The sequence below is a fragment of the Cyphellophora europaea genome, assembly GCF_000365145.1.
Source record: "Cyphellophora europaea CBS 101466 unplaced genomic scaffold supercont1.6, whole genome shotgun sequence".
Classification (NCBI taxonomy): domain Eukaryota; kingdom Fungi; phylum Ascomycota; class Eurotiomycetes; order Chaetothyriales; family Cyphellophoraceae; genus Cyphellophora; species Cyphellophora europaea.
The window spans coordinates 1410854-1433125 of NW_008481812.1; the positions used below are offsets into that span (position 1 = coordinate 1410854).

The 22272-nt window shown below is 55.1% G+C and overlaps 11 protein-coding genes across 11 annotated transcripts; 5 read left to right on the top strand and 6 right to left on the bottom strand.

Moving 5' to 3' along the window:
- Positions 1-301: 301 nt before the first annotated feature.
- On the top strand, positions 302-1314 carry HMPREF1541_06756 (uncharacterized protein; the record flags this gene model as incomplete). Its single annotated transcript, XM_008721085.1, has 2 exons — positions 302-508; positions 559-1314. The coding sequence occupies 2 exons, from the start codon at positions 302-304 to the stop codon at positions 1312-1314; spliced, it is 963 nt and encodes a 320-aa protein (XP_008719307.1).
- A 422-nt stretch (positions 1315-1736) lies between these two features.
- Positions 1737-2244, top strand: HMPREF1541_06757 (uncharacterized protein; the record flags this gene model as incomplete). The annotated part of the gene is made up of 2 exons (XM_008721086.1): positions 1737-1903; positions 1956-2244. The coding sequence occupies 2 exons, from the start codon at positions 1737-1739 to the stop codon at positions 2242-2244; spliced, it is 456 nt and encodes a 151-aa protein (XP_008719308.1).
- A 571-nt stretch (positions 2245-2815) lies between these two features.
- HMPREF1541_06758 (uncharacterized protein) lies at positions 2816-5446 on the top strand (the record flags this gene model as incomplete). The annotated part of the gene is made up of 1 exon (XM_008721087.1): positions 2816-5446. One exon carries the CDS (start codon positions 2816-2818, stop codon positions 5444-5446), a length of 2631 nt encoding a protein of 876 aa, XP_008719309.1.
- A 390-nt stretch (positions 5447-5836) lies between these two features.
- On the bottom strand, positions 5837-6849 carry HMPREF1541_06759 (uncharacterized protein; the record flags this gene model as incomplete). The annotated part of the gene is made up of 2 exons (XM_008721088.1): positions 5837-6619; positions 6685-6849. The coding sequence occupies 2 exons, from the start codon at positions 6847-6849 to the stop codon at positions 5837-5839; spliced, it is 948 nt and encodes a 315-aa protein (XP_008719310.1).
- Positions 6850-7353: 504 nt separating this feature from the next.
- Positions 7354-8382, bottom strand: HMPREF1541_06760 (uncharacterized protein; the record flags this gene model as incomplete). The annotated part of the gene is made up of 2 exons (XM_008721089.1): positions 7354-7953; positions 8005-8382. The coding sequence occupies 2 exons, from the start codon at positions 8380-8382 to the stop codon at positions 7354-7356; spliced, it is 978 nt and encodes a 325-aa protein (XP_008719311.1).
- Positions 8383-8766: 384 nt separating this feature from the next.
- HMPREF1541_06761 (uncharacterized protein) lies at positions 8767-9660 on the bottom strand (the record flags this gene model as incomplete). Its single annotated transcript, XM_008721090.1, has 1 exon — positions 8767-9660. The coding sequence occupies one exon, from the start codon at positions 9658-9660 to the stop codon at positions 8767-8769; it is 894 nt and encodes a 297-aa protein (XP_008719312.1).
- An 890-nt stretch (positions 9661-10550) lies between these two features.
- Positions 10551-12227, top strand: HMPREF1541_06762 (uncharacterized protein; the record flags this gene model as incomplete). Its single annotated transcript, XM_008721091.1, has 2 exons — positions 10551-10598; positions 10644-12227. The coding sequence occupies 2 exons, from the start codon at positions 10551-10553 to the stop codon at positions 12225-12227; spliced, it is 1632 nt and encodes a 543-aa protein (XP_008719313.1).
- Positions 12228-12416: 189 nt separating this feature from the next.
- On the bottom strand, positions 12417-13791 carry HMPREF1541_06763 (uncharacterized protein; the record flags this gene model as incomplete). The annotated part of the gene is made up of 6 exons (XM_008721092.1): positions 12417-12567; positions 12633-12730; positions 12818-13082; positions 13141-13497; positions 13550-13680; positions 13735-13791. 6 exons carry the CDS (start codon positions 13789-13791, stop codon positions 12417-12419), a joined length of 1059 nt encoding a protein of 352 aa, XP_008719314.1.
- A 1702-nt stretch (positions 13792-15493) lies between these two features.
- Positions 15494-17217, top strand: HMPREF1541_06764 (uncharacterized protein; the record flags this gene model as incomplete). Its single annotated transcript, XM_008721093.1, has 3 exons — positions 15494-15910; positions 15971-16174; positions 16225-17217. The coding sequence occupies 3 exons, from the start codon at positions 15494-15496 to the stop codon at positions 17215-17217; spliced, it is 1614 nt and encodes a 537-aa protein (XP_008719315.1).
- A 23-nt stretch (positions 17218-17240) lies between these two features.
- HMPREF1541_06765 (uncharacterized protein) lies at positions 17241-18799 on the bottom strand (the record flags this gene model as incomplete). Its single annotated transcript, XM_008721094.1, has 3 exons — positions 17241-17387; positions 17466-17736; positions 17808-18799. 3 exons carry the CDS (start codon positions 18797-18799, stop codon positions 17241-17243), a joined length of 1410 nt encoding a protein of 469 aa, XP_008719316.1.
- A 695-nt stretch (positions 18800-19494) lies between these two features.
- HMPREF1541_06766 (uncharacterized protein) lies at positions 19495-21183 on the bottom strand (the record flags this gene model as incomplete). The annotated part of the gene is made up of 2 exons (XM_008721095.1): positions 19495-20691; positions 20743-21183. The coding sequence occupies 2 exons, from the start codon at positions 21181-21183 to the stop codon at positions 19495-19497; spliced, it is 1638 nt and encodes a 545-aa protein (XP_008719317.1).
- Positions 21184-22272: the final 1089 nt, after the last annotated feature.

Sequence of the window (22272 nt, forward strand, 5' to 3'; positions counted from 1 at the left end):
CAGCCCAGCAGCTGTTTCCATTGCTGCGGTTGGGGCATTATTGGGGGTGTCGATTCGATTGTGTCCCCCCACTTGGAATTAACCCCACACGCCTGCTGCTGCTGGTGGTGGCTGAAGCTCGTTGGTTGCCCAGTGTAGCTGTTCTTCCAGAAACTTGTGTAGATGCGCGACCGGAGCTACTGCACGCTGCCGACACCACTACTAGCTCTGCGTGCCAGCTTTTAATACGATATCGACAAGTATCGGTCCTTCTAATCGCCAGGCGTTTCCCCTGCACAACACACCATCAGCTACCGTCACCATGGGCAGTATCGAGGTCACAAGTATAGGCTTCATCGGCCTTGGAGCCATGGGGTCTCCGATGGCCGGCCATCTGGCAGCAAAACTGCCCGAAGAGACGCATATCTTCGTGTTCGATGTCGTGCAGAGTCTGGTGGATCAGATATGTCAACAATATCCACAAAAGGTCACAGGCTGTTCAAGCGCAAGAGAGGTGGCCGAGAAGTCGGTATGTATCCCAGTACGGGGACGATAACAGAAGCTTACCAGACGCGGTAGAAAATCATCTTCACGATGCTTCCGGAGGGCAAGCACGTCAGATCGGTGTACACTGAAGGTCCCGACTGCATATGTTCGACCGACGTCGCGAACAAGCTGCTTGTGGACTGCTCGACCATCGACACAGCAAGCAGTCTTTACGTGAAAGACTTCATCGCAGAACGCTTTCCCACCGCTTCCTTCTACGACGCGCCCGTGAGCGGTGGCGTGGTGGGTGCGCAAAAAGCCAGCATTGCCTTTTTCTTTGGCTGCAAAGAGGATGATGAAAACCTGCCTCGGCTGATGCGGCTTCTAGAGATGATGGGCAAGCAGATTATACCGTGCGGGGGGCCTTCACTGGGCCTCGCAGCCAAACTGTCGAACAACTACCTGTCGGGCGTCATTGCGATTGCGTGTTCCGAGGCATTTGACATGGGAATGCGAAGCGGCCTTGATCCGCGGGTGCTGGCCAAGGTCTACAACGCCGGGACGGCTCAGAATACCATTTCCGACCGCTTCTGTCCCGTACCAGGGGTTTATCCTGAAGCGCCGTCGACCAAGGGCTATACCAACGGATTCAAAGTGCAACTGATGCGAAAAGATTTCTCCCTGGCCGTCGAGATGGCAGAGAGGGTCGGGTCGAAGAATGTCCTCGGTCAAATTGGCCTTGACACCTACGACAAAGCAAGCAAAGACGAGCGTTGTCGGGACCTGGACTCCAGAGTCGTGTACCGATATCTTGGAGGGAATGAGGATTGGCAGAAAGATCACCAATAGACGCTGTAGCTTCAATGACACAAGAATTGCCCTTAGCACCTGCCTGCGAATTCAGCCTGTGGTCGCGCAGTAGCACGTGATGCTGCCGGCAGCCCGGTCTCCTTCGGTTAGTAACCCGATGAAAAGGCATTCGGTGAGAATTCGCCGGGTTTGCTGCATAGTTGGAGAAATGGGGACACTTTGGGGGAACCGAGCGGCATCCATCGAGGAGGAAGAGGGGGAGGTGGTGAGAGGGGAGAGGGGAGAGGGGAGGGGCAGTTGTCGTGGCACGATACCAAAATCTCCAAGCCGAAGTCGGTCGCGTCCCAGGTGTATCTATTCAAGTGTTTCCCAGTCTGCAGTCAGTAATCCAAGGCGAGTACAAGAGCAAACATCACTCAACACCTCGGAGTACCACCAAAACAATCAACGCACCCTTCAAGATGCCGTCCAACGACTCCAAGTACGATGAGCTTCACAAGCAACTTTTCGAGGAAGGCTTGAAGATGCGGCGGTCGGTGGTTGGCGACACATATGTCAACAGCGCTTTGGCCAATGGTTCAACAGAATTCTCTCGTGAGGGACAGGAGCTCGTCACCGAGTGGTGCTGGTAAGTCAAGCCAGTTGTGGCATCGTGTCCTACATACTGACGAGATATTCAGGGGATATGCTTGGACACGCCCCGGTCTCGAGAAGAGAGACCGTTCGCTCCTCAACCTAGGAATGCTCATGGCGCTCAACCGAGCCCCTGAACTCGCCGTCCACGTTCGAGGTGCAAGGAACAACGGACTCAGTGAGCTGGAGATCAGGGAGGCCATCATCCACGCCACAACATACTGTGGAGTTCCTGCAGGTGTCGACGCATTCAAGATCGCGGAAAGAGTCTTCAATGACATGGCAGAGAAGGGAGAGAAACCGCGCGAGCTCGCCGCGAAGTCATCCAAGGCGTGATGGGGCAAGCATGAAACCGGTAGCACGCCCCGGAGGTTGGAGAAGCCGCCCTCCGGAACAGCCCTAGAATATTGCCGTGGTTGGCATGAGCTGTACGCCTGAAGACCTTGTCAACATTGTGCATGGTCCCATACATGATTCCTCCATATCCATAGAACAATAACATCCTACGCGTATTCTCGAAGATAGTAACCGTCAACCACCTCAGAGATGATCAGGTGGCCCCCACAAAAATGTTCATCTAAGCAGCCTCTAGGCCAAAGGTGCAAATTCGGCAAGTCAGATGAAGAGCGCCGGCGGCAACGCCAATGCCAGCCGCGGCATCCCCAGCCGAACCGAAGGAGTGGCAGCTCATTCCTGCAACGGGATGGACACCCCGGCTCCCCGCAAAACTTGGCTTCAGCAGGTGCGAAACCACCAGCTTCGGCTTCCCTCACAGATTCCATTCCATCAAAGTCTCGACAATTCTCATAGCGCTGTAGCTGCCGGCTGCAGAGTCGCATAGGCCTCTGTCATCTGCTCGTCCGCACCCGACCTTTTTGGCCGGTTGCGACGCCGATACGAAGTGCGCATGGAGTCTCCAACGGGGGCCGCTCATGAAGACGTGCTCCAGCGACCCCAAGAGCAACCTCCAAAGAAGCCAAAGCGCTTCCAATGTCATCGATGTCAACGCATGTTCGCTCGCCTAGAGCATCTTCAGCGACACGAAAGGACACACACCCAGGAGAAGCCCTTTGCCTGTCAGCTCTGCGATCAGCGCTTTTCTCGAAGCGACCTGCTAGTCAGGCATGAAAGGCTCAACCATGATTCCGACAAAGCTGTGCCCAATGGCGACGTGTCGAATTCTAACGGCGCATCCAACACCTTTCCCAACAAGCGCCGAAGATCTACTATGGAGAGCAATGTTGGGCTGCCGCAACCTCAGCCTGCCCAGCAACCACTGATGTCTCCGTCATACCACCCTTACAATCATGCTCAACCAACACCATCCGATGTGAATCACGGTCATCAGGAAATGCCTTTCGCCACCCTGCTAATGGCAGCTGAACAAGCCCATCCTGCTCAACTGCCACCAACTCTGACTAGCCACCCTAGCCAACTTCAAGTCCAAGAGGGTGCTTACCAGCAGCAGCCAGCCATGCTGCCTCCACCACCGCAACAGCAAGCACAGCCACAGCCGCCAATGCAGGCCCCAGGTGACTCCATTCTACCTCAGCCGTTCAGTGGAGTGTACGACTTCGAGGATTCACTCAACGACCTCGCAAACTTCATACACAACGACAATGGACCGCTCGCAACTTATCACTTCTCCTCCTTCATCAACTCAGAACAACCGATACCCTTCTTCTCGCCCGAGTCATTCACCCACCAAGGAGAGGTGATGCCATCGACGGAGCCTGTTGAACGAGCTGCTCACGGCGCGGCTCCTGACACTCATGACGATCATGGCTCGTTTTCTCGCTATGGCTCAAGGTTGCCATCTTTGCAGCCCGAAGATGGCGCAAATAATGAGAAGCATCTCAAGGATGACCTTGCAAGTGGATCGCGTTCCATTGCTGATGTCACCCAGGACGATCGCCAGAAATTGTCTACCAAATTAGAAGAGTTCAGCCCGATTCTACCACCTCATTTTCAACTGCCTACTCGCCTCGCCCTGTCAAGATACGTTGCTGGCTATATCAACGGATTCCAAGAACATCTACCCTTCTTGCATGTACCTACGATGAATGTGGACAATTGCTGCATCGAACTCTTCCTTGCCATGGCTGCTGTGGGCGCACAGTACTGTTTCGAGGGTGAGAAAGGTGTTGAACTTTTCACCATCAGTCAGAACATCGCCATACAGCGTATCAAGCAACGCGACAACCGCCTTGCAGCTTTCCACAAGCATGTGGAATCGCAGAATGGCGGTAGCAACGGGTACCCGAGGTCGCAGATGGGCGAAACTCCAAGGAGTACATCGATCTCGGGCCCACTCGGCCTACCATCTCAGTCAGAGGATGCAGGGCCTCTGCTCCAGCGTGAAGATCTCATCCAGACTGCGCAAGCGCTACTCCTGCTTATGGCTATGGCGACATGGGCCAAGCACCGAGAGATTCTGCGAGAGGCGCTCGCCATTCAGAGTGTGTTGGCGACACTGGTCCGAGATGACGGCTTGAGATTCAATGAACCTCCACCTGATGTCGAATGGTCGGTATGGGCGCGTCATGAGAGCTGCAAGAGAACAAAGTTTGTCGTGTACTGCTTTTTCAACCTGCATTGCATCGTCTACAACATCCCGGCGCTGATTCTGAATTCTGAGCTCGATATGACTCTACCCTGCAACGCAGCCGAGTTCAAAGCCCCGTCTGAGTCCAAATGGAGAGAAGCAAGAGCTAGGTCGACTGTGCCCGAGATGAGATTTCAAGACGCTCTCAGCAGACTCTTCTCGAGAGGTAGTGGCTACGATGTTGCGTACAATTCATCTTTGGCCAACTATATCTTGGTCCATGCCCTGATCCAGCACATATTCTTTGTGCGGCAAGTATCCCGATATCGCCTATACAATTCTGGCGAGCTTGCCACCGAGGATGTTACAGCTATCGAGCACGCATTGCGTAATTGGCAACTTGCGTGGAAGCGCAACCCTGAGTCCTCGTTGGACCCCATGAATCCCAATGGGCCGCTCACGTTCAATTCGACAGCACTCCTGAGGTTAGCTTACATCAGACTGAATGTCGATATTGGCCCTGGACGAGCACTGGACACCAGAGACCCGCTTCAGATAGCACGTGCTTTCCATGATAGCCCGGCACTCAATAGGACGCCCAAGCTCCTGCGTGCTGTGCTACACTCTGCCCACGCCCTCAGCATCCCGATCAAGATCGGCATCCATCTGGTCGCCCAAACTCAGACCTTCAACTGGTCCATTCAACACTCGCTCTGCACGCTCGAGTGTGCTTACTTGCTGAGCAAATGGCTCGAAGCCCTCTCCGCACCGAACGTGACTGCAACGCTCAGCTCGGATGAGCGCAAGATCGCTTCGCTCGTCAAGACAATGCTAGACGAGACGGAGTTCGCGGTGCCGTCGGACGTCTCAGTCGATTCGCCGGCAGCAATGAAATACCTCAGCGCAAGCGTGCTAAGGGTGTGGGCGCGTGTGTTCCGAGGAAGTCAGACATGGGCGATTGTGGATATCATCGGCGGGGCGCTGGACATGTAAGAACTCACCTGATGCACCGCACGTATACTTGCCAAGCTAACAACAAACACAGGTACGCCGATATGCTGGAGGCGGGATAGCCGAAGCCATGTGTTGAAAGGACAAGGAGGAGGGACTTGTGCGGCAGGATGCCCCTAGCAGCTGAATTGGGCACTCGCTTCGTCAGGTCTGAGGGCCTCACAGAGATCAACGGAGCGGAGCGAGAGAGATTTAATGGTTCCTCAGACTATGCCGAGAAGACAACCAGCTTTTAACCTGGGCACACCTATATATAAGTTCGTGAATTCGGCAAAGCTATATATAGCGAGACACGCCTCCTCCGGTGCACCGCGTATCTCACTGACTCTACCTCTCTCTCTCTCTCTCTTACACATCCGCGCTGCCGCCCTATTACTTGTTCTCACTCTCGTTCAACCATTTATACACGACACGCGCATCCTTGCCCGCGTACCTTGGATCCGCGGCCGCCTCCTCAAACGCCGCCAGCGTGGGCTTGTCGAGAATGGTGCGCGCGCCGACCATCTGACCCAGATCCGTGCCCATCTGCAGCACCTTCTTGCACAGCTCGATGCGAAACCCGCCCTCGTAGCCGCGGCTCGCGGGCGCGTTGGCGTGGATGCCGGGGACGGGGCTGCTCTTGCTGGTGACCCAGCACTGGCCCCCCGAGGCGTTGATGACGTCGGTCAACAGCTTGAGGTCCAGGTTCATCTTGGCGCCGATGTTCATGGCTTCCGAGGCGGCAAGGCTCGTGATGGCGGACAGGTAGTTGTTGATGACCTTGAAGGCCGTGCCGGCGCCGACGTCGCCGCACAGGAAGATGCCGTCCTTGTTGCCCATGTGCTGCAGCACGTCGCGCACCAGGGGGAAGACGGATTTGTCGTTGGCGCCCACCATGAAGGTCAGCGTGCCGGCTTCGGCACCCATGGGCCCGCCCGACACGGGCGCGTCGACGAAGGTCACGGTGGAGCCGCTGGGGAGGGCGCTGGCCGTTTGGTTGGTGGCTTCGTTGACTGAGAGGATGGTGGCCGTCTCGATGGTGCCGCATTCCATGATGATCTTGTTGATTTTCGACGTCTCGGCGGCTTTCTTGACGCCCGCGAGGATGCCGGTGTTGGGGTCCAGGTAGACGGCCTTGACGGCTGGGCTGGTGGGAAGCATCGTCACGACCATGTCCTGTGCAGGGTGTTAGTCGAGGGCGGGGGTCTCCGTTGGAATGGGTGGTGGAAGGTTCCCCGTACCGCCTGTTGGACAGCGTCAAATCCATTCTTGACGATCTTGACGGGGCCTTTGCCCTCGGTCTCCTTCAGGTATCGTGCTATCGCATCTTCCGAGACGTCACTGATGAGGATGGTCTTCTCCGGTCCCAGCTTCGAGCGAAGGTTGAAGGCCATGGGCCAACCCATCACGCCAGCTCCTTTGGGAACATGTCAGTATTGGCTTTCCCCGGCACGATCATTGTCAGATCTTACCTATGAAGGCGATCGTGTTTGCTGCGTCTGCCATCTTGGCTGCTGGAATGCTGTCTGCTTGGTGGGGGAAGTTGTGGTGTGTAGTAGATGATGTCGCGTTGCTGTTGAGCGCGGGTTGGACTTCTCTAGGCTCTGTTGCGGTGCTCGCGTTCTATCTTGGTAGATTCACTACGCCTCTCTTTGAGTGTTCCCGAGTTGCTACCGGCATGACATTTCCTATGCGGGGACGTTTTGGCGTGTTGGAGAAGTCATCCATCGACACACCCCACCTGCTAAATTGGATTACTGGTATACCCCAACGGCGCCGAATCACGCGAGTGCGGGGACAGCATCTCTCACACGGTTGCTCATCACGGGATATGAACGGGAAGAAATTTTTGCTTGTAAGGTAGGGAGAAATCGGACTTTGAATATTGTGTACTAACAGCTTCCAGCGCGCTATAGCGTGCCAGGAAAGAACCGGGCCTTGTTCCTGTCCCTCCACCCGCCGTCATGCGCTACGATGACCTCCACCTCATTCACGCCGTCGGCCAACAGCTCGCCTCCAGGCATGAGGGGCTTGATGCGCTTCAGTGATTCCACAGCCGCATCCGTGTCCACGTGCACGCTGCGCAACTCGCCGTGGCCATCGTCATACAGTGCCACGTCCTTCTCGCCTGTCAAGATTCTATAGTCGTGGCAGCAGTCGCCGCCCAGGTAAGCCCACTTGTTAGGGCCCAGGCGTGCGAGCAGGTTCACATGCCCGAACAAGTGACCAGGTGTGTCGATCACGTACACGCTGCCGTCGCCGAAGAAATCGAGCGCCGCTGGAAAAGAGGCAAGCGGTTCCCATTTCTGCGTGGTTTGTTGAGCGGAGGCTGTGCTGCTGCCTTTGTCGACGGGTGGCAGTTCTTTCGTGCGATCGCGGGGCAGTAGCTCTGGATCGAAAATCTCCTTAGGATAGTGAGGTGGTGCACCGTGCTCGAGCAGGTGCATCGTGCCACTACCGACAACGAACGAGGCGGAGGTGAAGTCTTCTGGCGTGCCTACATGATCCCACTACATGGCTCACGCATCAGAACAACTCGCCATGCGTAGGAAGTGACTTACGTGAACGTGGCTCAACATGACAATATCAATGTCCTTTGCAGGGTCGAGACCTCCAAGTTGTAGACTGTCTGCTGTGTCGGGATGATGTATCGTAGGCTGCCGGTTGCTGATATGCGTCTGCATCGCAGGAGGGTACTTGCTCACATCGCGCTTGACGCCGAGGTCGAAGACCATGTTCGTAGTCGATCTGCCATTTGAGCCGGATGGATGGCGGATAAGAAAGGACAGTGACGGAACCGTGGCTTTCTTCTCGGGGTCGGCGTTGGTCACAAAGAGCCGCTCTGGCAGCGTCAACTGGCCTGACTCGAGTGCTGAGATTGTCACATAGGTCTGATTTGCTGCCGACGGCGGCAGTGAGCTGGGAAGGGAGGGCGCCATTGTGATGCTCGTATAGCCTAGGCTGAAAGCGTTGCTGCTCGTTGTCGATGTAGAGAGGATGTAGTCGCATTCAGCGAGAGGTGCCCTTCCCCGCAGAGGAGAGGGTAAATTGGGGAACACCTTAGGTGCCGAGGCGCCTGGAAGGTCTCACCAACAGTGGAGATTGGGAACTCCAAGAGATACGGCACAGCAGCGACAGAGTGTGGTGTGCATGAAAAATTGACTGTCAACGAGCAAAGGTACCCCGAATCATGGTGGAGTTGCCTCCAACTCGAGGCAGTGAAATTCTGGACCATGCTCGAAATTCTTGCTCGCCGAAGAAATGGAAACACTGATGGGGAAGTAATGTAGCGATGGGAACACCGGAGTCTGGACTGTGATCTATTACGTTTTCTTCTGTTTCTTGGACGGTCCTTCAGACGCGTCTTCAGCCTGCTGACCACGTACTGGAGGCGGCCGCTTCGAAGAAACAGAGGTAGATGTGACTGGTGCCTTCCAACCCCCGTCAACTACTTCGTGTTGGTGGGCATCCCATCGAAGTGAGCATTCAGTAGATGCGCTGTCCCTCTTCGACAGCCATTGCGCAGCGAGTCTTCCTGTGTAGATGCGCATCTTCTCCACCGCGTCTTTGGGCTTCAAAGCCATGCCGTGGTCTGCACCTTTGACCACTGCGAGCCATGTGTGGGCCTTCATCTTAGCTCGAACGCGGTTCAGTCGCTCAATCGGACACATGTTGTCAGCATCCCCGGAAATGAACAAGATGTCTTTATCAGCATCAGCTTCCAGCAGGATCTGATCTCTGAGATCCCCATTCTGGCCAATTAAGGGATACGATGCCAGAACCAGAGCTTGCGTTTGGTGTTCTTTCGCCGCCAGAACCGCAGCACGAGCTCCCATGCTCCTGCCTCCGAGCGCGGCGGATTGGCCGTTCTCGTGTTCGACAACAGCGTGAAAGGCCTTGACTCGAGACTGCAGGTTCATGCTGCCCTCAAAACATACCGTTGCAGTATCGCGAGATGCGCTGCCCTCGGCGAACAACTTAGTTGCCGGGTTCGAGATCCCTCCTCCTGCACCGTGCGTGAAGATAAGGCCTGGCTTGCCACTTTCAGAACCGTGTCGCTCACATGTAATGCTCTTCTTGTCGAATGGAACCTCATATGTTACTGAGCGTACCGGTGAGTCGTGCTGCTCGGTACGATTTTCGCTCGCGTGGGGTCCATCATCTTTCGGCTTGGCCAGCGAACTTCCTTGTTTGGCTTTCCGACTTCTAGGAGGCATGATGTCTCCAAGTCACTAATCGGTGTGAAGGGTTATCCATCGTGAATTGTACATGGCGTTTGCAGGGCGTCGTACTCGGTCGCGTGTCCACAAGGCGGACGCGTCATTGACGTCAGCGCAGCTCGCATCACTGCTCCGCAACCGCAACACTAATCTGTTTCCTCTACTCCGTACCTCACCAACTGGCCCCGAGCCTTCGCGTCTTTACCTAAATATAGACACTAAGTCGGTTTTCAGTAACTCCTACGGTACGTCAGAGGTACTCTGTATTGCTCGCAGCATTGTGATCGAGCTTTTGGACTTTCTCCTGGTACTTCAAACGAAGTGCTCAAAGCGAACCAGTCGCGTGATGCCGTTTGTCACGCTGAGGCCGACCGCCAGGATGCAGAAATCCGAGGCCCTTCTGTCGCAAACGAGGTGTACAAGCACAAGAGGCTGGCAGAAATACGGCGTACCCAGCTGCAAATCCACTGCTACCCTTTAGCGAGGAGCAGTGCTTACGGCAGCCCCAAGCTAATTCGCCCCATCGAGCGATCTGACATTTGATCTACAAAGCTTGGTGGAGCCAAGTGCAACCGTTGCGAGGGACTCGTGTCTAAACGAGGCTGTTGGACGTGTGGAATGGCGGGCACTCAGCGAATGCCGATTGCTCGTCAGCGTCCGCGCCTGCTACGTCGCCGAAAGTGATACTGGCCGTGTTGCGGGTCAGACACAGGTCCAGCGGGTCAGCCATCTTGGCTACGATGATACTTCAGCTGACAAGGGTACGGTTCTAGTGTCCATGCAACGCTCACGAGGGGCAAGTGTGAGTAGCATAAAAGAGTCGACCCAACCTGTCCTGCCGTGGCGTTTTCGATCACTCTTCACGTTAGGCGAAGCCAAGACACACCATGATTGCGTCCCTGGTGCTGCCTTTGGTTGGCCTCGTTGGCCTTGTGGTATGTTGAACCTACGCAGAGTGCAAATGCGTGTTGCTGATTCAGTTGGCGCAGTACATTGGTGTTGTTGTCTATCGATTGACATTGCATCCACTAGCCAAGTATCCTGGGCCGAAGCTATGGGCTGCAACCCAATGGTCTCAAGCACTGCTCTTCTATACGGGCAGATTGCATGTCGAGCTCCACCTTGCCCATGAGAAATATGGAGACATCGTTCGCTTTGGACCCCATCATCTGTCTTTCAGGTCTGTCGAGGGAGTGCACGATATATACATCGACAGGAAAGCGAACCTGATCAAGGGTGGAGGTTTCACAGATGCAGCAGAGGCGCTCAACAGGCCAGTGAACACTCATTCGATACATGACAGGGCTCTTCATGCCAAAAGGCGTCGACTCCTTGCCAATGCTTTTTCCGAACAAGCTCTGAGGAATCTCGAACCGTTTGTGGTTGAGACCATAAAACGATGGATCGACACCATCGCACAACCCGAGAACTCTGCCGAGAACACCAAGGGCTGGAGCAAGCCAACAGACATGGGCGTCTGGTCCAGCAACCTCACCATCGATGCTCTCGGAGAGCTGTGCTTCGGCAAATCCTTCGGTGCCATCGAGAACGGCAGCCATTGGACCTCGGAATTTCTGATGGGATCAACCACATTCGTCGCCTGTATGGGAGTTACACCAGGGCGAGAACTGCTGTACCCTCTGATCCGACAGAACTGGCTGATGCTGAGATTGGGTCTGAAAGTAGTGAAACAGAAGGTAGAGTATCGGCTAAGGATGCTACCACTTCTCAAGGCTCGCTTTCAGTTGGAGGAAGAGACCAAGGACAAGCCAGAGTTGCAGCGCAAGGATTTCATGCATTACCTCATGAAAGCCAAAGATCCTGAGACCGGCGACAGGTTCACACCCGCAGACCTGGTTGGCGAGGCCGCTTTGCTAGTGGGTGCCGGCACAGACACCACCAGCACGGCGCTGGCAGCAGAGTTCTTCTACCTGACACGGGACCGGAGAGTTCTGACGAAACTGCAAGAAGAGGTACGCGGCGCCTACGACAATGTGGAAGACATCAAGACGGGGCCGAAGCTGTCGAGCCTCCACTATCTGCGCGCCGTTGTTGACGAGTCTCTGCGCATGGGTTCCCCTGTGCCCGACGTCCTCCATCGGAGGATCCTTCCAGGCGGCGCCACAATCGCTGGCCAACAACTCGCAGCAGGAACCATCGTCGGTTCGACGCAGTATGCCCTCCACCACAACGAGAGCTACTTCCCGCGCTCCTTCGACTTTCTGCCGGAGCGTTGGATCACCGGCTCGGAGGACCTGGGCTTTCCCGTTACAGCGTCAAGCATCGAAGTGGCGAAGCAGGCGTTCATTCCCTTCAGCGTTGGCGCACGCAACTGCGTGGGCAAGAATATGGCGATGATGGAGTTGCTGATCGCTACGGCGAGGATGGCTTGGCTACTGGATGTTCGCAAGGTTGATGGACCCCTGGGGAAGATCGGCGAGGGCGGCCACACTTCCGAACGGGGTCGGCAGAGAGTGGGAGAGTTTCAGACAAAGAACTACTTTCTTGCGGATCGAGATGGGCCGGTGGTTGAGTTTAAGAGAAGAGAGACCGTCGTCGCTTGAGGACAGAGACTTCCTCTGGGTTAAGCTGCAATTTGTGGTATTGTCAGGGAGATCAAGCGAAGGGCCCTTTGATATAGACCGGGTGGGAAGTCCGCGCAGCGGAGATATTTATATATATTGGAGCAGAGTTTGAATTCACGACCAGACACGATCTTCAGCAGCAGCAGCAGCAGGAGCATCTTTCTCGGCTCAGATCTTGACCCAGAGCTGACGGCTCTGAATGAGTCTTGAAACCATGACAATGAGTGCCGCCGCCATCAGAGTACTCGCGCAATAGGCTGATAGCACCAAGTAGCCCTTGGGCACCAACTCCCCGCTGATGGGAGTTCCAACGAGTCCTCTGGAGAAGTAGTCAGCAAGGCGATTTGATTACATGCCCACGGGCCGGACAAACTGTCCACTTACGAAATCGACGCGAAGCCAAGGGCCAGGCCAATGGCAGTCCCGTACGTCTCCTTGGTGGACAGTGCAGCGGCACACTGCATCTGCAGGCTGAGGATCGCCTGGTGTGGTGGTCTCTGCGTCAGCTTCTGTATATTCGGCGGCAACGGGCAGATGGGCTATATGGTCTGAATGGAACTCTTACTCACCCCTGATGAAAAGCCATACGCGATGGCCCACACGGTGATGCCGCCCGTCGACGTGGCGGTGGTCCAGCAGAAGCAGACGATGGCGCCGACGAGGGCGGAGATGGAGGTCAGGTTGAAGGCCCCGTACTTGTCGGCAAGGCTGCCGATGCCGATGCGGCCAAAGAGGGAGGCGGCGTTCATGGCGGAAAGGATGTAGAAGGAGAAGGAGACGGAGTGGCCCAGGCTGGCGGCGTAGGCGGTCGTGAAGAAAAATGGCGTGAACATCCTGTGAGGATTTCGGGGTCAGTATCTCGCCCCAGACTGGGGGGGGAAGATGGACTCACCCAAGATTGAAGATTGTTATTCCAAGGACGAAAGCAATGTAGGCTGGTTTCTTCAAGATTGATAGGTCAGTCTTCTGCTTTGGCTTCTTCTCTTCTATCACTTGTCCCTCTTTCTCGTTGGCGACAGAGGTCGAAGAAGACTTTGGTGGCAGAACAGTAAGGGTTGCAATGACAATGAGAGGGATCATGATGAAGCCGACGATGCGCATGGTCCAACCGAAGCTGACACCGCGGTGGTTGAGCAGCTGATCGCACACGATAGGCCAGATGACGCCGCCCATCGAGGAACCAGCTATAGCGATGCCGGTCGCCAGGCCCCGACTCGTGGTGAAGTGGTGAGATATTGTTGAGACGCTCCTACACATATGTTGGTTAATCAATGGTCGCAATAGCTGATAAGACTGCTTACGGAATAGTCAGGAACGACATGGATGCGCCCATGAGAAAGCCTTGGGCGAGGAAAAATTGATAATACTCTTTGCAGAGAGAGGTCATGAAAGTGCCAATCAGGAGGCCAATGCTACCGCCAGCGATGAGTGGCTGTGTTTTGGTCAACTGTTGCGGCCGAGGAGTACTGGACTCATCAGCACTTACCTGAGGACCTATTTTGTCGACCAAGAGACCGGCGGGAGGAGCGCCGAGGAAGATCATGGCTGACATGAACGAGCCTATCCAGGCGATGTCGAATTCGGTCTTGTGGCGCAACTGGTGCGTGTGGTCTAATGGAGATGCATCAGCGGAACGCTTCCGAGGTCGTCTGGATATACTGGGAGGACTCTATGGGTGTCTCCAAGGATGTTTTGTCGATGGCTACGCCGAGAAGCGTTCAGAGCAACTCACAATATTGTTGGAATAAGCCATAAGCATTAACGAACCCCACCGACACGAAGAGACAGAGGAACGATCCAGCGATCGTGGAAATAGCTCGAGGTCTACTGCGGTCAGTCCCTGTGATCATTCTCTGGCGCAAAGGAGAGCCTCACGTCCACTCGCTCCGGTTGTTGGTAGCATTGTCAACGTGTGGCTGCTGGCTTGAGGTGCTTTGGCTCACGGGAGTGATGATGTCTTTTGTTTCTTTGTTCTCGTCCATCTTGAGTGTATCTATACAGCGTTCCGTAGTAGGAGTTCTGCGAGCTACACAGCGGGACTGCTGCAATGCTTTATACTGCAAGGCTGTAGCCAATTAGGGGTTGCTTTCCGTAGCGAATGCACCAGGCGAAACGAAGCTCTGACTTTACATCTGATTTTATCATGGAAGGCCGAGATGGCTGTGGGAGCCCGGCCTCGGCGCCTGTCATTTGATGTCAGGAGTCAGCCGCGGAGATTCCGAAGCTAGCCCCTTCTGAAGGCCCTTGCAACTCATGTCACCTTTTCCATCCGCCTCAATCTCTATCGTACATCTACCCAGATTTTCGCGCCAGATGTAACTCCGCGGACTCTCCATGCTCCATGCTGAACCATCCTGCTGGCTCTGCAGCAAAAGCCCAATCTCGAGCTGTCAGTCAGATGCAGACTCAAATGCTGGCCATGACGCGCCGCCAAGATCCGGTAGGTGTACCCTCGGTCCTCGATTCTCTGGGTCAATCAGCCCGGCCGATTGTGTTGTTTTGGCAGGAGTTCAAGACACTGTCCATTCCGATAGTCCGTTGCAACAGGACCGATGAACTTTCCTGTTGCACAGCACAGCGAACGCCGGACAAATGCCAAGGGCCGTATGCTTGCAATGCAGCAATGGCGCGACATCTCATTGCGTTCTATCTACGCCTTTACCCCCGACCTACTCCGCGTCACAACCTCAACTATGCTTGCTAAGACAACGTTAACTAACAGTGAAGACAGGTCTCTTGCTCCCTGTGCCGAAGGAAGAAGCTCCGCTGCTCCCGACAGCAGCCCTGCTCGAATTGCGTTGCCCGGGGAGTGCGTTGTGAACGGGAAGCCGCATTGCCTGTGGCGACGTCTACCAGCTCTAGCAATGTACCACCTTCATCTCGCAGTGCAGGAGATGAAGTGGGCGAGTCTCACATTCTTACACGTCTCCAGAGGGTCGAGGATCTCCTTGTGCGGCTAGATGCCAAAGTGACAAATCAAACGCACACCTACACACCGAGTAGTACTACCACTCACCACTCCCTGGAGCCTGCAACATCGCTACAAGATATTTTCGCCGAGCCTGTCCGAAAACAAACCGAGACAGAAGCTGCACACATATTCGACACCCAAGTACTGGAAAGCGTGGGCTGCAAAGACAGCTCTCTGGTAGGCTTTCGTTCCCCGCCCTAGAATCGATGCTGAGTCTGGCAAGCTACTACGACTAGCGGATGTATTGACATACAGAATCCTCACGATCTACGAGATGACTGCTGCGGCTTGGGAACCATCTTCCTCAACAGAGCCTGCAACTGCTGGGACCATTATTCTTCCCACACGGTCGGAGGCCCTTTCCCTTCTTGCAGTTTACGAGGAACACATCGAATTCCTCCATCATGTGACATACACCCCAAGGACTTACCGCATCCTGAACCAAGTCTACGACGTGGTGGAACGCGGTGATATCCCTCCTCCAGGCCTGGTGTCTCTCCTCACGAGCATATTTGCTAGCAGTGTCGCTTTCCAGTATGCGATAGGCTCTAGGAAGGATTTGCTAGGTATTTCACGGCCAGATGCGAGGAAAGCTATAGTTTTGTGGTCGAAAGCCACGTTTGATTGTCTGGACACCTCCACCCGGCTCGGCTCCTACGGATTAGAAGACTTGCAAGCTTTTATCACGATCGTAAGCTCCGCAGTCAACTCGACATATGATTTGTTGTGGCCATTGTACTGACTAGCCTAGTTCTTCCTGATGTACAATCTTGAAGGCGCCAACTCACGAACGCGCACCGGCATGTCGCTTTCGCTTGGTATTGCAAGGGACTTAGGCTTGCACAGACTGGACCATCCTACCTTCCGGCGGCATCATCCTCTTGAAGTAGCTGATAAGATCGATCTGGAGATCAAACGCAGGATTTGGTGGCACCTGTCAGTTACAGATTGGTATGTATTGATGAAGCCCTTGGTAAAGGCCATGCTAATTCCTTGCAAAGGCAGCTCGGTGTGAGTGGAGGCCCTCAGGAAGGTACCTATTCGGTCCAGCCTCGTCAAGTCGCCACCAACCTGCCGCGACACATAGAAGAAGCCGACCTCGAGGCGGAAGATGCTTCATTTGAGCGTCCTCTCTCCGAGCCAACCGCTTCTTCCTACCTCATCCAGCGAATTCGTCTGGGACAAATCTGCCGCAAAATCATCGATGCCACACCCCTGGGAATGCTAGGCGCAGAAAGCATCAACTATGATGACATAGTGGCCTTGGACCAGGAGTTTGAGACTTTTCAGCGCGAGCTACCACTTTTCTTCCAAGACCACATCGAGGCTCATCAACAATGTCGTGATCTGTACAACCGTCGACCGACCGTCCTCGTGCAGAAGTACATTGTCAACATGATCTATCAGAACCGCCGGTGCCGGCTGCACCAACCATACCTAGTCCGAGGCTTCACCAACAGCGCCTACGCCCACTCCCGCGACGTCTGCCTCCGGTCTGCACGGGCCGTCATTGCAATCCAACACCAAGTCGTAAAGGAGCAGCTTGTCTCCGCCAGCCTCCTCGCACTATCGGGTGTTCACCACCACATGTTCTTTGCCGCAGTGGCGCTCGTCATGGACCTCTGCTTCAACAGGACCAACGGCCGCGAGGAAGAAGAGGCAGCAAGAAGGCTGGAGGTGATGGATGCATGTCGGATACTGGAGGACGCCAACGACCGCAGCCCCGTCGCGAAGCGTTTCCTCGACTCCCTGATGGACGTCATGAAGAAGCATAAGATCAAGCTGTTCGATGCTCCTCCTCCACCTGCAGAGGCTGCCGCACCCGAGAGCGCGCCAGTGCCGCCGACATTGCCGACTGAAATGCCTGATTTCGATCCTTGCGCCACGGCACAAACGGAATTCGAAGAGATCTGGCAGTCGTACATCGACCACGGGTCTACGATGGATGTCCCGGACTGGGCGGAGCTCTTTGATGATTTACAAACTCAGTTTGAGTGATAAGACGTCAGACATCGCTGAGATTACGCTACTTTCTGCTCGACCATGATGTTAAAAGCGCCCACGCTTTTCGGCGGCGCCGTCGTCGCATCCTGTCCAGTCTGGGGGAGCGGACCAAGGCTCGCCTGCGAGATAAAAGCTTCAAGGTTCTCTCGGAGGCCATGGGTAGACTGTGGGAAATAGGGGGCATTAGCATGTAAGGATTTTTGGACTGGCCACCCGAGGCTTGGAGGAAGGGGGAGACTTACATGTGCCATCTTCTCGGCGAGCTCGACGTTCGATTCCATGCTTTTGGTGAATGCAAAGAACTCCTCTCGGTCCTTCTCCATGTTCGGGTCCCAGATCAGGCCGAAATTCTTCCTCGACATCGGGTTGATGACTTCCTGCCACTTCTTGATGCGCAGCCGCGAGTACTCGTCCAGGATGCTGGTGTCCTTGACTCGCCCCGTGTGGATGGCGTTCAGCGCGTCGAAGAGCGAGCCGACGTCGGCAAAGCCGCCCGTGAGCCCGAGGCCGCCACTGGAAACATGCATGTTAGTACCAGTGTTCACGATCCGATGGCCCAGAGGCTTGGTTGGGGGTCGACTTACAAAGGATTGCACAGGTGCGCAGCGTCAGCCACGAGCAAAAACCGTCCCTCGCGCATACTCGGCGAGCATCGCTGGTGCAATTTGTAGGGGCTCGCCGACACGAGCTCGTAGTCGCCGGGCTTCGGGTTGCCCGGCAGGATCTTCTCGAAGCGCATGGGCTGGCGCGCCATGTACTCCTCGTTGGACAGGCCCCAGTCGTCTCCGTACGTGACGCGCCACAGGCCGTCCTTGGTGATCTTGGCCGCCATGTACCAGTCTTCCGGGTCGATGATGAAGTTGGAGTCCCAGTAGCCGAATTTCTTGAAGTCGTACTTGACGTTGGTGGCGATGATCTGCTTCTGCAGCGTCTCGCCGGGGTAGTTGAGGTCACCGAAGAGGGAGCGGCGGATCTGGCTGTTGGCGCCGTCGGCGCCGATCACGTAGTCGGCGCTCTTCCAGACCCGCGTCCCGTCCTTCAGCTCGACCTCGACGGACGCCTGCTGGTCGTCCTGCTTGATTGCGGTGACTTTGTGCTCAAAGAGGATTTCGGTGTTGTCGTAGCGTTCGAAGTGCTCCAGCAGTAGTCGGTCCAGCTTGTCGAGTGGGAGGCACACCATAGGGTAGTCGACCTTGACGCCCTCGTTTTTAATGCCGCCAACGTAGGTCCCGTCAGGCTTCCGCCAGCAGACGCTGTCCGGGAAGAAGCCTCGTTCGGCAATGTCGTCTAGGACGCCGGCACGGTTGAGATCGTAGCATGCGGATGGGGCGTAGTGTGCGGCACGGGGATTCTCGTCCAGTTTATGGCTCGCCTCGAGCAGAGTCACGGAGATACCAGCTCGGGCGAGAAGGATGCCGAGTACAAGGCCGGAGGGTCCTGCGCCGACGATGATGGCTCGGTTGATAGGCGTCGCTGGGACGTTGGTCCATGATCCAGTGTTTTTGGTTGTAGAGGCACTATCCACCGTGCCATTGCTGGCAGCAATGGCGTCCACCTTTGTATAGTTTTGAGACATAGGTGCGGTCTAAGGTATCAGAGAAGGGACAATCTACTGCTACTGGGGATCGAGTTGTCTTCCTGCTCCTTGGCTGAGCAGGTATACTTGGGTCGTAAACAGGCAGCCAATTGAAGAGAGGGTTCCTGCCAATGTTCTAGTCGGATGGTAGGCTTTCTGTGCTTGCTTTGTCTCGGAGGCTCGGTGTATCTTCAATGCACCGTGCTATAATACCCTGTCCAGGAAACCCACAGCGGAGGGAAAGCAGTGGAGGGGTGCCCCACCTCCCTGCTCGCTTCCCCATTTCGCTGCCTGCTGTTCCCCCGCAGCCTCCACACTCTCCACATCACGTCCACTTGTTTGCATTGCTTTGTTGGTTACGAGGCCTGGCCCTAAGGTTTTCTCCATCGGCGACATGCTCCCATACCCTGCAGCTCGGGCTATATTCTTCTTTGGTGGCGTCTCAAATGTTCTGTTGATCCGCGCACGTGGCCTGGCTTACATGTAATCGTCCGAACATGCCAATATCACGATGATCGTTCAGGGTTTATGGGTATTAACGAATTGGACAGCCAGGGCATATGAGATCCAAGAAGAAGAGCACAAGGGCATCAGGCCTGTCTAATTGTCGCGTTTTTCAGTGTCATCTCATGATGGCCTCCTGTCTGATCGTCTCTGCGCCCTGCTCCCACGATCGGCTCTGAATGGAGACGTTTCTAGGACATCGAAGGAGCCCTGGCGGCTTCTTCAACGGTCACCTTAGTTTCCCCGTCGTAGACACGAAGTGCATTCCTCGCAGCAGCTGCCTCATCTACGATAAGCTCGCGAATAGCTTCGCTGCGTGGGATAAAACGCGCCGTGAATGGCAGAGGCCGAATGTTCTCGCTTTCCGAATAAGCGAAGATGTCAAGATTGACCTCGCGCCCATTTTCATCAAGACCCGGCTTCATATAGAAAGCCCAAATGAGTCGGCCAAGGCTGTAGATGAGACCTTGTTCTGCCAACGGCTGTCCGCTACACACACGCCGGCCAAAGCCGAATGGATTACTTCCTCTCGGATTCGGATAGGGTCGTTCCAAGCCGTTCAGGAATCGCTCTGGCCGGAAGACGTCTGGTTCAGGGAAGTCACGCTCGTTTCTGTGCATGGCCCATATGTTTGCCGTGACATTTGTCCCCGCCGGAAAGTGGTAGCCCTTGTAGTCGAAGTCCTGTGTGTTGGCATGAGGAATACCTGCTAGGATGGTCACAGTCCTCCAGCGGAGTGTCTCCTTGACTATCGCCGTGATATACGGCAGACGCTCGGCATCAATGTCGTCCCAGTTGGGGGATCGTTCGTTGCCCACAACTGCATCGATCTCCGCCTGGGCTTTCTTCTGCACTTCGGGAAAGTAACACATAGCCAGAATACAACTGAGCATCGTGCTTGATGTCGTGTCAACACCACCGCCAAGAAGATTCCCAGCCAGGCTTGCGACCTCAAGATCCGTCAAGCCCTCCTTCTCTTGATTCTTGATGAGCAGCTTGGCAAAATTGTCTTCGGGTGCCTCTGACCCCTCCCTAGTAAGGAGGTAGAAGAATCGTGCTCCCACAGCTGATCCATGCTTCAGCAAAGAGGGAAAGCTGTACAACCAAGACGGTAGCTTCATCAGCCATGGAAGGGTTTCGATGATAAATAGGCCCGGGATGATAAGGTCGACACCCTCCATCAACTTGAGAGCCTGCTGGGCGATCAGGTCGTTCTTTCTGTCGATTCTCCGGCCCCATCCAACAATTGAGGTAATGGACACCGAGTATCGCTCAATGGACATGACGTAGTCGTCCGGATCTTCCAGGATATCGCGTGTGAGGAGCTTTGACTCATCGGCCTGGAATGTTCTGTAGCCTCTTACGGCCTGTGTCCCGACTGCAGTGTGCTTGAGGCCTGGTTAGCTATAGGGGTCATAATGTGGTAAGGGACGGCGTACCATTAGTCGGCGGTGAAGCCTCCAGCGGTCTCCGTAGACGAGAGTTGTCTGGTTCGTATGGGTAGCATTGATTGCGTCTCCCATCGCGATCAGCCGGGGTCTCGACGACCAGATATCTGCCCTCTTCTCCATCAGGTCTGAGGCGACCCATGCATCACTGATGATGATCCGTGGCTCACGTCCTACCCAGATGGTCATCATCGGGCTGTCGTAGTGCTTCGCCCAGTCCTCCCAGGCTATCCATGGTCTCGACTTGGGTAACTGGAAATGATTTCCCACCAATGGCCAAGGGAATGGGCCAGGAGGGAGTTTTCGTCGTCGATTGAGCATCGACGCATAATCGAAAAGCACGAAGCCAACCCCTAGGATGGATGTTGCAAGGAGCAGCCTGGTGACCAGCTGAACAGCCAGCGTTACGAAGGAGGAGGATAGTTGTGCCATGATTATCACACCGTGAACCAGGAGCCGAGCGACCTCCAAGATATTGTCTCACTGGGCTGTACTTGTCCGGTGGGTTAAGCTGCCCGCCTTGGCTATTTGTATAAAGAACGACGTCCCAGAAGTCTGGTGGGCGTGGGAAATTCTCAACAGCCCCACGGAATTCAGTTTGAATAGCCCCGCGCGGCATGCCAACCTCGACCTGAGAAGCTCAAGCACGGTATACCTGGAATGTAGTTGGCTTCCCCGCAGCCGAGGGCCAAGAACGCCATCGCTCCGCCGTTGGCTCCCTTTATAAAGACCATCGACATGATCAATTGGCTGGTGTGGCCGTGACGCCTAAGTCTAGACTCAAATTGTTATTTTTCAAGGTTGTAAGTCGGCTGGGGCCATCTGTTAGCACCCATGAAGAACCACGGCGGGTTCCTGCAAGTGGGCGTTGACCTGAACAGGCAGTGAAAGTCTTGGCAGGCTCTGTACCTCTTCATTGTTATCAGTACTGCTATCACTTGACCGGGCCATGCATGTCCTTGCGGCGACTGCGAGTTGGCGCGCAAGTGAGGTCAGTTCCTGTGGAGTGGGATTCTCACAGACGGGCCCATCAACGGTCGAGACTTACGGCCAATGTTATCCACCAACCTCTATGTTCTAACACAAGAGCACAACTACCAATTGAAGAAGTCTTGCGCCCTGCGTGGTACTGTTCGAGACCCAGACCTATCGAAAGCTCTTATCATAACGGATTCAGATATTCTACCACCCTCATGCAAGATTGTCCGCAAGAGCAGGAGCTAACAGTGGTCAGGAAATAGCAGTGCCTTTAAAGATCGATGACCCATGGCGTGCGGGCCTAGACTCATGAGCTATATGAGAGACAATGAGAAAGCCCCTGTGCCCACAGTTGTATCCTGCACAGCTCTTGGTAGAGACTGAGAGGCTCGGTTGCCTCTAATACCGTCGCAAATTGCAGAGACTCTTCTTGGCGGTTGGTTCGAGATCCGAACCCAGCATAAGGTTGCGGGGGCTTCGCAGACAAAAGACAAACCCCGCAGCCGCAACCGCATCCTGTCTGTCTCTGTGCAATGGTTTCAC